Genomic DNA, 13,973 nt, shown 5'->3' with positions numbered 1-13,973 from the left:
TAGTATTCCCATCCTTTATATGCCACACAGAAGTGTCTGTAAATGGCTGTTTAATTGAATTGAGGATGGGGCCTCAGGGGTGATTCATAATTGAGGGTTTTCTAGCAAGAGAAGAGTCCGCATATAAATAAAGAAGTCAGAAGAAGAAAGACAACTAGGAAAATACAAAGTCATTAAATTGTATTTTCCTTGGCTTTCAACAAGTTGAATAAGCAATCAAAAGCGTCAAATATGGGTGCCTGGGTGGCTCAGATGGTTAAGCGTCTGCCTTCAGCTCAGGTCATGATCCTGGGGTCCTGGGATCGAGACCCATATCAGGTTCCCTGCTCAGTGGGGAGCCTGCTTCTCCCTCTGCCTCTGCCTCTCTTTCTGTCTCTCATGAATAAATAAAATATTTAAAAAAAAAAAGCGTCAAATATGACAGAGAGGCAGATAAGGATTCAGCGCTCCAAAAATGCCTTTTGTGACAAAGAAAAAAATATTTAAATATACAGCTGACAAAAGTTAACATATTTTTAACAAATAAGTATGCATTAAGAATAACGAAATCCATCCAAATGAAAAACAGGCATAAGAACGAAAAACTAGTTCATAGAAGAAAAATGTAAAAGACATAAACATATGAAAAATTCCTCAAATTCACTGATAATCAGAAAAATACAGTTAAAAAGTATTATTTTTCACCTGTCAAACTGGGAAAAAAATTTTTCAATGCTAATATCCAAGAATAACCAGGGTATGGTGAAATGATTATGCTCATGCCACATTTGGGGGCATTTAAATTAGTAAAATATTTCTGGGGGCCAATGTAAAAAACAGAGAGAGAAGAAATTTAAAAAATATTCATACCCTTTAATTCAGTATCTTCACTTCTAGGAATTTATTCTAAGAAAAAGAGACAAGCAACAGTTTATGCAAGAAGGATGTTCACAGCAACACCATTAAGAGCACCAAAAATCTGAAAACGTAATTGTTCACCAACAAAGAATTAGCTCAAATAATAATTTCTTTACAAAGGATATTATTTAACAAATATTTTTGGAAAATACTTTATGACAGGGGAAAAGGATCATTAGATGAAAAAAAAGGAAAAAATAGTTAAAAAAATACACTGAATAGTGCAATGTAATAATACAAATGCATAAAGAATGGGAAGAAATACACAAATTATTAACTGTAGTTATTCCTGTTCACAGTCACTACTAGTCACTAAGAACATGTAATAGTTTCATAATTAAAAATATATATATACTGTTTTTAAAGGTTATTTGATTTCCTCTAAAATGATTCTGACAAACTTCAAAAAAGGTTTGTCAGAAAAATGTAGAAGCAAGATTACAAAGATTCAAAAAGAAAGAAGCAGTAAGCAGAAGGATACAAACCACTTGTTAAGGAGTTCAGGAACAAAAGCGGAAACAAATCAGGTGGTAGTTAAGAGGACAAAGTCAAATAAAGCGTAATCATTTAAACTGTGGAAGACTTGAGCATATTTCAAATCAGAAAAGAGAGGAAGAGATGACGAAATTCATGATACTAAAAAGTGAGAGGATAATACATGTAAGTGATAGACCTCTACCTGTTATTAAAATATAGACACTGGAGCAAAGACCACGATGACACATGTGTGTCCATTTAGCTTTGTTCTACTCCATGCCCATAGATCACACCCCAGCCTTAGACAATTATTTAAGAAACAGAGTTAATGGTCACCAACACAGCCAGGAAGAAAAACACATGTCTAGATTAAAGCAAATTATTACTTCTAGTAGAAAAACTTGAAAAATAAATGTTCTTTGGGGGATCAAACACTGTGATCTTTGTATAAAAACATTCTTTGAACCATTCAGCAAATATTTACTAAACATCTACTAAATGTAAGGCACTCTGTGAGTGACAATCTCTACCTTCATAAATATCGTATTCAACTAGAGAGTCTAGATATTAAACAACAAACTGATGAACAAGTATAATGAATACTATGGAAAATGCCCCATCAGGTATTTTGTGAACATATGACACCATGACTGGGGGCGGCGGGGGGAATCAGTCAAGATACTTCCAAAGTGTTACCGAAGCTGAGCATACAAATTAAAAGATTCACAAATGAACTTGAAGACTAAAGAAAAGGATCAGAAATGTTGAGCATGTATTATTCTGTTGTTTTCAACACTTTATACTTAGTGAAAGAATGAATATAAACACTAATGCTGTGATTAAAGATAATTATGAATAGTACGTACCTATACGGAGATCTCTTTGTAAAACATTCTTATCATAAACATAGAAAGACAAATACTGGAAAGTTCTTGGAATCTCAAAGTAAAATTCTTCGCTGAAAAATGGGCTAGAGAGAAAAGAGGAAAGCTCATTAAATTTAAATCTAAAAGTGTCCTCATATAGTATTTTCAATAAAATAAATTAAAGACTAAAACACCATAGGGAAAGTTTCAAAAGCTCCAAAATTATTCTCTATGCTAAATTACAACTAAATCCTGTACAAACCAAGCTGAACTCTGAGAGGACCTCAATTGCCAGGTTAAGCTCTGAACAATTTTTTAGGAGTCCTAAGGACAGAAGACCCAGTTATTGCCTGGGGTCTTGTTCACCTAAAGTGGACACAAATGAGAGTTCGGGACAGTGTCATGCACATCCATCATCATCTCAGAAATATGTATAGCTATATTAATCACAATAATACATAACACAAATGGGTAATGTTATGTAAAGCATTATTTTAAAGTAATTTAAGAAATTAAAACTTTTTTTAAAAAAAACCAGGTTTTTAAAAAATCCACTTTATTAAGGTATAAATTACATGTAATAAAATCTAATTTAAATGATTGGGGTGCCTGGATGGCTCAGTCAGTTGAACATCCGACTCTTGGTTTCTGCTCAGGTCATGATTTCTGGGTCATGAGATCAGCCCTGCACGGGGCTCACGAGCTGGGTGTGGAGCCTGCTTAAGATTCTCTCTCTCCCTCTCCCTTTGCCTCTCCCATTGCTCACGCACATGTGTGCTCTCTCTCTAAAATAAATAAATAAAATCTTTTAAAAAAAATGAAGTATAGTGGTTAATGATTTGATAAATTTATAAACCTGTGTTGCTTCCATCCCAATCAAGATATAGTAACATTTCTATCTCCCCATAAAGTTCCCTTATACTCCTCTGCAGTATTATATAGATCTGTTGAAGAATTTCATATAAATGGAATTAAATAGTATCTACTCTTGTGCCTAGCTTCTTCACTCAGCTTACCAACTATGAGATTTTTCCATTTTGTTGTGTATATATATAGTTCATTTGTTTTAACTGCTGCATAATATTCCATTCATGAATATTCCACAATCTATTCTCCTAGTAGTCATGTGAGTTGTTTCCAGTTTGGGCTATTAAAAATAAAACTGCTATAAACATTTTTATACAAGGCTTTTTCTGAACATATGTTTTCAATTCTTTTGGATAGGTAACTAAAAGAGTGGAAATGCTAAGTTAAAAGGTAGGTGAATTTTTAATTTATAAGAAACTGTCCAACTGTTTTCCAACATTTGTGCCCCAAATATGTAGCATTTACACTTTTACCAGCAACGCAGGAGAGCTCCAGTTATTCCATATCATTGTCCACTTTTGCTACTGAAAGTCTTCAAAATTAGCTATTCTACTGAATGTGGTATGATAAATTTTTACATCTGTGTAATCTCTACCCCAATCAAGATACAGAACATTTCTATCTCCCCAGACAGTTCCCTTGTGCAACCACCTTCTCCATACTGTCACAGGAACCAGTAATCTGATTTCGATCATGACACATTATGTTCAAGAATCTATAGTGACAGAAATGATTTTAAACTGCATTTCCTTGATGACTGATGATGTTGAGTATTTTTTCATGTGCTTGCTGGCCATTTGTATATATATTCTTTTGGGAAATAGCTGTTCGGTTTTTCCCCACTTTTTTAAACAGGCTTTCTTCTTACTGGTTTTGTTTTTGTTTTTTACATTCTAGATGCAAGTCCTTTGTCAGAATCTTTTCTCCCAGCTGTGGCTTACCATTTCATTTTCTTGACACTGTCTGTTGAAGAGCAAAAGGCTCTGATTTTGATGAAATCCAGTTTATCAATTTTCCTCTTTTATGACTAGTGATTTCTGCATCCTAAGAAATCTTTGCCTATCCCCAAGCTGCTAAGATTTTTTCCTATGAAACAGCTCATTTTTAGATGTTTAAGAATGTTACTTTGATGTTTAGATTCTATGAAGACATGAATCTCTAAAATGCTAGTAAGTATCTTTTGTTAAGAGCACTTCTTTCCTGAGAATGTTTAAAGAACTAAAGGATACTTTGAAAATGTCACCATAAAACGCAAGCTCTTTAGGATGTCACAACTTAAAAAGAAGCTGAAATGCAAAGAAAAATACTCTTACAGAAGTTATTTCAATCTTGTCCAGAAAACAGTTGACTCAGCTTTTTAGTTGTTTATAATGCCTGGTCAACTTTTGTCAATGTATTTTTTACTTCAAATGTAATCAAAATAAACTTTTAAAAGTTGGTCTATCAATGGGGTACCTGGGTGGCTCAGTAGGTTAAGCACCCACAACTCTTGGTTTTGGCTCAGGTCATGATCTAGGGCCATGGGATGGAGCCCACCACAGGGCTCCCGGCTCCACGATCAGCATGGAGTCTGTTTCAGATTCTCTCCCTCCGCTCTCTCCCCATGTGCACTCTCTCAAATAAATAAATAAATAAATAAATAAATATCTTTTAAAAAGTTGGTCTATCAAAATAACTAGAGTCCTCTACTAATCTCAACATAAAAATTGACATAAGAACAACTATTAGGGGGCGCCTGGGTGGCTTAGTCGTTAAGCGTCTGCCTTCAGCTCAGGTCATGATCCCAGGGTCCTGGAATCCAGCCCCGCATTGGGCTCCCTGCTCCGCGGGAAGCCTGCTTCTCCCTCTCCCACTCCCTTTGCCTGTGTTCCCTCTCTCGCTGTGTCTCTGTCAAATAAATAAATAAAATCTTAAAAAAAAAAACAAAAACTATTAGGCGAAGACATGACATGTTTAAGTATTTTCTCCTTTGCGTCATTTTATAAACAATTATAAAATGAAGAATTTCCTTTATATATCACATGTACATATTCAAATATTATTTTTACTTAATTTTTTAAGACTTATTTATTTGGGGGGGGCAGAGGGAGAGGGAGAGATGGTCTTAAGCAGACTCCATGCTGAGCGCAGAGCTGGCCACTGGGCTCCATCTCACCACCCTGAGACCACAACCTGAGCCAAAACCAAGAGTCTGACACCTAACCGACTGCCACCCAGGCATCCCTCAAACATTATTTTTAAAATACATTCTAAAACCAAGTAAGAACACCACAGAATTATTCACTAAGTCATCTGTATCACTATATCACCACAATGTCAACAATCCCCACATCTGGGCACCTACATCTTTATTTAATTTAATTATTAATTAATCAATCCGTCTGAAGAAAACTTTTCAATGGGTTGATAAGGAGCATGATGAGACTTACACAGTTTTAAAAACAACATTCTATTGCTATCACTGACATGTGATCATGCACATGACTCCTAAGGAAATTCCTGGCATGGGGAAGAAAAGCACTGGGCATAGCAGTATGGCTGTTCCTTAGTTTGTTTATAACCACTCACTTTTTAAAAGAATTTGAGGTAAAAACTTATGCGCTATAGATTCCATATGTCACTCTTCCTTACCCGTTATGAAAACTCTATATGCAGACTACCTATAAAAACTATAATATCCAGAACCCATAAAGATCTAAATGGTATCTACTGACTCTTGACTTGATAGCTTATCACAATAAGGGAAGAAAACACTGACATGAAAGCAAGGTCAGCAAGGGTTTATATTACACATTCTTTCACCTTATTCTGCAAGGAAAAGTGCTAGGGGTCACCTAGAATCCAAGAAGCACCTAGTCTAACTATTGAAATAACCTAAGTTAGTCTTAAAATATCTTCCAAGTCGCTAAGTATCTAGAAAATAATTTAAGATGGATAAAAATAATCGGTTTCATCTTCTTTTCCCAACACAAATATCTAGAAAGGCAGGGGTTTGAAAAAGTAAGCTAATTTTTGTCACTAATTTACAAAGCCACATATTAGAAACTACCACAAGTATTCAATTTATGGACAATTACTAGCTTTGTATATCACTGATTTTTGTGCGATATGGAATCAGTGTACATTAAGTAACAAACTGAAACTGAGACAGTTTCAGGTTCCAATCTCCGTTTTGCTCCTAACTTCCTATATTATATGCACAAATTATTCAGCCTTTTGGTGACTCAGTTTCATCATGTATAACATATAAATAACAACAGAATTCTAAAAAAACAGGGACAGGTGATTTATGACTAAAGATGTGAAGTGTATTACTTCAAATTTTGGGGGGCTACTAAAGTACTTTCAGCTTTATACAATTCCTTTCCTATGAAGAACACTATAGACATTCAAAATTAGGAACACTGACAATAAAGACACAAAGGTAAAAGCTCCAGAGGGGGGGGGAAAAAAAGGTGGGGGGGAAGTGGGGAAGTGTAATGAAAAAAGATTATGAAAAAAAGAGCATCAAAAAATAAATTCCCAAAATGCAATTTACAGGAGTCATGACACTCAGTACTTCACCCACCACACGTTCATTCCGACAACTCCCCACGCCCTTGTTTTGACTCTTATCTCTGACCACGACCGCATCCTGCCAGCACAGCTCTGTGCTAGAATTATGTCCACAAACACTATTACAGGGCAGAGGTGGCACACTCCAATTTTATGAATTAGAATATATTAGGATACTCTGAGTGCTATTACACTTTCAAAAGATGAGAAATTTACCCAAGAATTCATTCCCTTACAATGGCCTACTTAGTTCAGTGACTTGTATAACTTTAAGAAGTAATTTATTCTCAAGAGAAATAAAACAATGATGTACTCTGAGGAAAGTTCAAATGAATAGGCAAAATTTAGCCTAGAGAACAAACTGAGGTATATGACAGTTGTTTTCAAAAACTTGAAAGATGTCATGTCAAATATGGATTGATATGTGTTCTCCAGAAATCCAAGGGATAGAATTAGCAACAACTAAAAGGAAAATATATTTTGAGGCAATGAAAAGCCACATGAAAGCAAGCACTGTATTTATCTTGCTCTCTTGGATGTCTGAATAAATAGCACCCAGCAAGCTCTTGGCATATAGCAGGTTCTCCTTTTGATAGACATTAATTGACTAAATGTAAGAACTTTCTAAGAGTCAGAATTGTTCTAAGACCAAATAGGCTGCTTAGGAGGCAATGAACTCTTTGGTCACTGGAATGAACATTATTAAGCAAGTGTCAGATGACTGCTTGTCAACAATAATTGTCAGAAGGAACCAAGCATAAGACAGTTGATTACTCCAGCTCAATAAACATTAAGGCTCCTTCAAACACCAAGATTCTGTTATTCTAAAAACAAATCCAGAATGTAAAAGATAAGTTTCAGATAAAGAAAGTCTTTTTGATGATTACAGTCTGGAAAATGTATAAAATTTATTAATCAATATATATCATATGAAAGATAATTTACCATTTTTTTTTTACAAACCTTAAAGACTTTTCAACAACTTGGGTACGATAAACCTCTTCCTGGTCCAAATTTATGGTGCAGAAACAATCTCTCATTTTGTTGGGTCCAAGATATGGCAGTAAATTTTTCGCTTCACCTGTTGGCACAAAAATTGAAATTGGTGTTAAATACCACCGGCTGCTTCATGCTAAACCTTATACAGGATGTATTCAATCCAAAAGAACATGTAAGACATAGCACAAAAAAAACCCCTAGTGATTACAGAAAGAAGGTGATCAACTTGGTCCAGTGAGACTGAAGAGAAGAGCTGTGTGTAAAGGGGAGTGTGAGGTCATATTACACCATGGTTTCCCTGCTTCTAGAAAGGGCAATCCCCCCACTTGTGCTCTCCAGCCAAATCACTAGCCACCTCAAGGACTTAACTCCACAATTAATCCCTTTCCTACATCATCATTAATTTTCCTCACTAGGGGATCACTCCCATCAGCACATAAACAAGCTTTTTTTTTTTTTTTAATTTATTTGAGAGAGAGAGAATGAGAGATAGAGAGCACGAGAGGGAAAAGGGTCAGAGGGAGAAGCAGCCAGGAGCCTGGTGCTAAACTGAGCGACCCAGGTGCCCATGAACAAGCTTTTAATATTTCCCAATTTAAAAAAAAGCACAGAAAGAAAAAAACTCTCCCTTGACTCCACCTCCTCCCTTGTGGTATTCCATTTCTAGACTCCCTTTCATAGCAAATCTTCTCAAAAGCAATCATTTCTAGTCACATTGTCTTTAATTCTCACTTTCCATCCATTCTTCAACCCTCTCCCCAGTCAGCTTCTAACTCTATGAGGACATGGTAATTGTTCTAGTGAGGGATGCCAATGCTTTCCATATTGCCAAATCCAATGGCCATTTCTCTGTCCTCACCATACCTGATCTGGTGGCACTATTTAGTAAAAGTGAACACTAACATCCCTCCTTTAAAATGCCCTTTTCTTGGGCGCCTGGGTGGCTCAGTTGGTTAAGCGACTGCCTTCGGCTCAGGTCATGATCCTGGAGTCCCGGGATCGAGTCCCACATCGGGCTCCCTGCTCAGCAGGGAGTCTGCTTCTCCCTCTGACCCTCTTCCCTCTTGTACTCTGTCTCTCATTCTCTCTCTCAAATAAATAAATAAAACTTTAAAAAAAATAAAAAAATAAAATGCCCTTTTCTTGGCTCCCACAATACAATATTCCTGGCTTTCCTCCCATATCCCTGGTCCTCTGCCTACTTCTTCCCCCCCTCACCTCTAAATACTGCAATGCTTCAGGGCTCAGTTCTGGACTGTCTTCTGTTCTTTCCCTGTGCAAACTCCTTCAGTACGGTGTTAATGCTGATGTCTTTTAGGTCTGCATTTCCAGGCCTGATCTCTCCTCCTCAACACTAGATGTGAATATCCAACTGCCTCCTTGGATATCCAGTAGGCATCTCAAATTTATCAAGTCCCAGAAAAACCATCTGATTTCCTCCCCTAAAACAATGCTCTTCCCCCAGTCTACCACCATCTTCCTCCCAAAACCTCCCCCACATCCAGTCCATCAGTAATTCCAGCAAACCTCTAAAATATATCCCAAATCCAACCACTTCTCCTTGCCTTCACTGGTATCCCCCTACGACCTGCTCTACACCAGTGTGACCATCTAGACATATTTTTTTTTAAAGATTTTATTTATTTATTTGACAGAGAGAGACACAGCGAGAGAGGGAACACAAGCAGGGGCAGTGGGAGAGGGAGAAGCAGGCTTCCTGCTGAGCAGGGAGCCCGATGTGGGGCTCGATCCCAGGACCCTGGGATCATGACCTGAGCCGAAGGCAGTTGCTTCACCGACTAAGCCACCCGGGGGGCCCAATCTAGACATATTCTCCAGGGCAGTGACTCCCCTGCTCCAAAACCATTCCCTTTCACACTTAGAATACAATCCCATTTCTAAATTCCCATTTTCATGGTCTACATTGCTCCACTGTCCTCTCCTCTCCGACCTCTTTTCCTCCCACTCTCCTCAGTGTTCACCCTCTTTCCATTCATCAACCATGCCAAGTTCATTCAAGCTTAAGGCCTCTATCTGGAATGCTCTAACCCTACAACTTCACATGGCTGGCTCTGCTTATCATTCAGGTCTCAGCTTAAATGCCGCTTCCTCAGAGAAACCTTCCCTGACTATTCTGTCTCAAGTAGATAATCCTGCTACCATAATCTATTTCTCTGTTTTCTTGATAGCATTTATAACTATCCGAAACTAGTAATTTTTATGTATTTATTTTCTGCCTCTCTCATTCTTGAGGTCTGAGAACTTTAATCACCAAAATCTAAAATCATACAGTAGACACTTGAGAAATATTCCTTGAATGAATATTAAAGAAGCTAGTAAGTCCAGTTTTGAAGTTCTTGTGAAATGCTCGTGAGCCAAAAGCACACAGAAGTGTGCTGAAATCAGACACCGCTGTACTCAATTAGGAAAGCAAGGCAGTTGGCATATGGGAAATAGCACTGCCCTAAGAATCATGAAACTAATGTTCCTGTTTTACCTCTATTACTAAGTAGCTAAATGGCTTCAGACAAATCACTAAAGCACAGCTTTCCTGAGGACAATTTGGGCTAGATAAACTTGAGTCTCTGTCTGCTTATCAAGTTTAAAACTAAAGGCCATTTAAAAACCAATGTATTTTAACAAAGCCTATCAGAAACCTAAGAAGCACCTATGAAAAATTCAATAAACCATTTTTTTAGTGCAATGAGAAAGTCAGTGGAAAGGCACAAGATACTCATTAAGTTTGTCATTGGGAGATTAAAAAAAATATCAAGTTACCACTTAAACAGAATAAACATACTATGTTCAACTCACGTCAGAATCAGGAATCTTTCAAATGACTCAAAAATTGACTAATATGGGTTGACCTTTACAAATAAATCAGGTTCCAAACAGGAAAAACTTATATCTGAATTTGTATCCATCCATTCTCCTCTTCCTAAAGACTAGATGTCCCTTCTCTTATCCAAATCTCATCCATCTTCCTGAGTTCTATCTACCCAATTCCCTTGCTCTCATCCCACAACACTGTCCACCAATTCTGTTTTCATTACTCTCAACCTTCTTCTCCTTGAAGTCTTTTCTTCTTCTCTGATGTCTCCTCCCTAAAAAAAAAAAAATCCATGTTTTTTTTTTAAACCCAAAATCCAACTAGGTCACCATAAAGGGCCTAGAATGTAAACAAATTAAGAATTAAATCATAATAAACATGCTCTATATCTAATGAGGGAATTTGGAACACTAAATCACTGCCCTTGAACAGGTTCCCATTTCATTCACATAAGTGCAGTGTGAGAAAACCACACTGTATAAATGTATACCTATTCTACCACCCACCTTTTTAAGGGGGATATAACAGGGATTATTTTGTGTGCAGAATCCAATGAACTTGCCATTATCAGATATTTACTTAGAATAAGTAAAAACATAAGGTCTATGTAATATACAAAACACACTCAACATTTCCTATAAAAGCAGTTATCATAATCTGTACTCACTGAATATGTCACTAAGCTATGTTTAAATAAACTACACTGAAGGTGAATTCATCTAATCAATGCCCAGTTCACTAATCATACAAATATGCTGATTAAGTCAGCTACCAACATTTTAAACTATAGTAATTAACTGGCACTTTATAAAAACATAAATCAGAATAATTAACTGACACTCTATACAAAAATAATTGAAAGTGAAATGATGAACGGTTAGAGAACTAATAAAAAATGTTGCATCCATTATATCTCTAAGCAGAAAGAGATTATCTTAATAGTACACACTTTACATCAAGCTACACAGAGACAAAAGTGAGGAACTTTGAAAGGCTGTACTTGTCTCGTGACAAAGGAAGAAAGGAAGGAAATACAACTACTGCTCCTTGAAAACTTATTCTATAAACTCTGCTCCTTTCCCTCCTACTCACAATTCGGCCTCTGATTCTAGTTCTTTACTAGAACCTTCAAGAACATTAATAATATTTTTTTTAGTATTTTATTTATTTGAGAAAGCATGCGTACATGCACGCAGGGGGAGGGGCAAAGGGAGAGAGAATCTCAAGCAGACTCTGCGCTGAGCGTGGAGCCTGAGGTGGGGCTGGATCCCACTACCCCAAGGTCATGACCTGGGGCAAAACCAAGAGTTGGATGCTTAACTGAGCCACCCAGGTGGCCCTAGAATGCTAACAATATTAAGTACCACCAAATCAAAGACTGCTGTCAGTTCCCACCTTATTTGACCATGCTTCAGTATTTGATAACACCAACCTTTCCTCAGTTTAGATAACCCATTCTAACAGTTTTGTTATTCCATCTTTCCGACTTTTCGTCCACTATCAACACTTTAAATGTAAAGAAACTTTTGGCATCCACAGACCACTATATTCATCACATAGGTAGAGCACAAATTTTAGATATTTTTTAAATATGTCATTATAAACAATAAAACATACTGAAAACAAATACTTAAAAGTTTCTCAACATTGTTAGTATTATTTGTAATCTTTCTCAATTTATCTATATAGACCATTTGATAATGGCTAGCCTTAAGGAGAATCAGCATCTGTATCTGTGGTAGATATGGTTGATGAGAGGTCATCATCCATTTCAGCATTTCTTGGTATATGACCTCCTGTACTGCAGACACTAGAAAGCTAAAAACTACATTCCCAGGTCTTTCTTGCAGTTAGGGCTGCAGATATGATTTAAATTCCACCAATCAGATGCACTCGCTAGAAATTTGGAGAGCAGAAGGGAGGTTGTACTGAGGCTGCTGCAACTATTAAACACCGTCACACTTTGTGCAGCAGTGTTTTCTGAAGTCCTTCTGTCCAGTCGTAGGTTTCATGGATATCAAGAAGGGCATAAGGCATCCATTCTGTCATACAGGTTGTGGTGTGGCAGGTGTGGCTTGGCTCTAGAGCCAGCAGCAGTGACAACAGCTTACTGATGAAGATGGCTGCTTGCTAATGGCTAGTTCCTAACAGTGGCAGGCTCCTGATCACAACAGAGGTGGCAAGGTTCTCAGACAAGCAGCTAAAACTGACAGCTTCCCAATTTCTGCAGGTACCTTTCTGATCCTAAAAGAGGAAGCAACTCCCTCGGTAGCTCAGCTGCAATGTGGCTTTAGAATTTCATTCATGAAAGTTCACACTAGAGTCTGTTTCTTGTCAGAATTACTAATAATTCTATAAACCACTTAAAAAAAATTTTTAAAAAGTAGGCTCCACAACCAGTGTGCAGCCCAACATGGAGCTTGAACTCACAAACCTGAGATCAAGACCTGAGCTGAGATCAAGATTCAGATGCTTAACCAACTGATCCACCCAGGTGCCCCTAAAAATCTTTCACTAAATCTCTTTCTGCTTAAACTAGCTAGAGTTGATTCTAGCTAGTTTAGGGGGTACAAGGTGTAAAGGTAACCTAATCCTGACTGGTTTGTTTTCTTACCATTTCTAACAAATTAGAAAATCCCATTTCACATTACTGGTCATCAGAGTTTGGTAAATCTTTCAGTTACATGTGGCTATCTGGATCAAACATGGACTCAGAAGTTATAAAGCAATACCTCACTGAAAACTACCTTTATTGTTCCATTACATAATGAGTTGAATAGCACAGCACACTCAAAAAGCAAATGCTTCGACTTGGGAAATGGAGACAAATGGATCTTAATTCTCTCTATTGTTGTATCTGCCTCTGAAAACATTTCATCATTTCCTACTGCAGTATTTGGATGTGTTTTTTAAAATATGCTCAATAATACAGTACCACGTTCATGAATTTGGGAGTGCCAAGTTCTCAATATTGACACCATGTAACCCATTTTGGGTACCTCCAGCTCATCCTTAAATTTACACATCGGATCTTGACCCAAAAGTAGTAAGATTCAAGATGGTCAATATACTGCTAAGATATGATACTTGAGCAAGGCAACTGAAAACATGCAAATGGGTTTACTTGCATCTGAATGAAAAAAGGAAATATTTCTAGCTTATCCCTCATTTTAAGAGTTCTGTGCATGCCAGGGTACTCCAATATGCAAAGGCAGATATTTGTCCTACAAAGGTAGCTGTATTGGCCAACAGCAAATAGTACAGATCTGATTATATTTGTAACTGTCACTATTTCCTTTAACAATCAATGAAGATCAGGAGGTATATTACTGACAAAACAATTGTTTCTCTATGAAGAAAGGAGGCTGGCCTTCAAGCACAATATCTTTTATACTGTAATAACACTGTTTCTTGTTGAAATTATAACGATAAACTAATCCTCCACCGGGCATTTCTTCTCCCTCACAGATATACTGCAAATA

General features: G+C 37.0%; 1 protein-coding gene across 3 annotated transcripts in view; it reads right to left on the bottom strand.

Moving 5' to 3' along the window:
* Positions 1–13,973, bottom strand: part of RASA2 (RAS p21 protein activator 2) — a 121,873-nt gene that overhangs the window by 89,848 nt on the left and 18,052 nt on the right. For all 3 annotated transcript variants that reach the window (XM_027583124.2, XM_027583123.2, XM_027583125.2), the window contains exons 2-3: positions 7,626–7,743; positions 2,241–2,344 (exon numbers count right to left, since the gene is read on the bottom strand). In XM_027583124.2, the coding sequence (XP_027438925.1) occupies positions 2,241–2,344; positions 7,626–7,743 (222 nt within the window). The remainder of the gene's footprint in view (positions 1–2,240; positions 2,345–7,625; positions 7,744–13,973) is intronic.

This window comes from Zalophus californianus, chromosome 1 (genome assembly GCF_009762305.2).
Source record: "Zalophus californianus isolate mZalCal1 chromosome 1, mZalCal1.pri.v2, whole genome shotgun sequence".
Lineage (NCBI taxonomy): Eukaryota > Metazoa > Chordata > Mammalia > Carnivora > Otariidae > Zalophus > Zalophus californianus.
The sequence above is the reverse complement of the archived record's forward strand: the minus strand, read 5'-3'. Positions and strand labels throughout refer to the sequence as shown.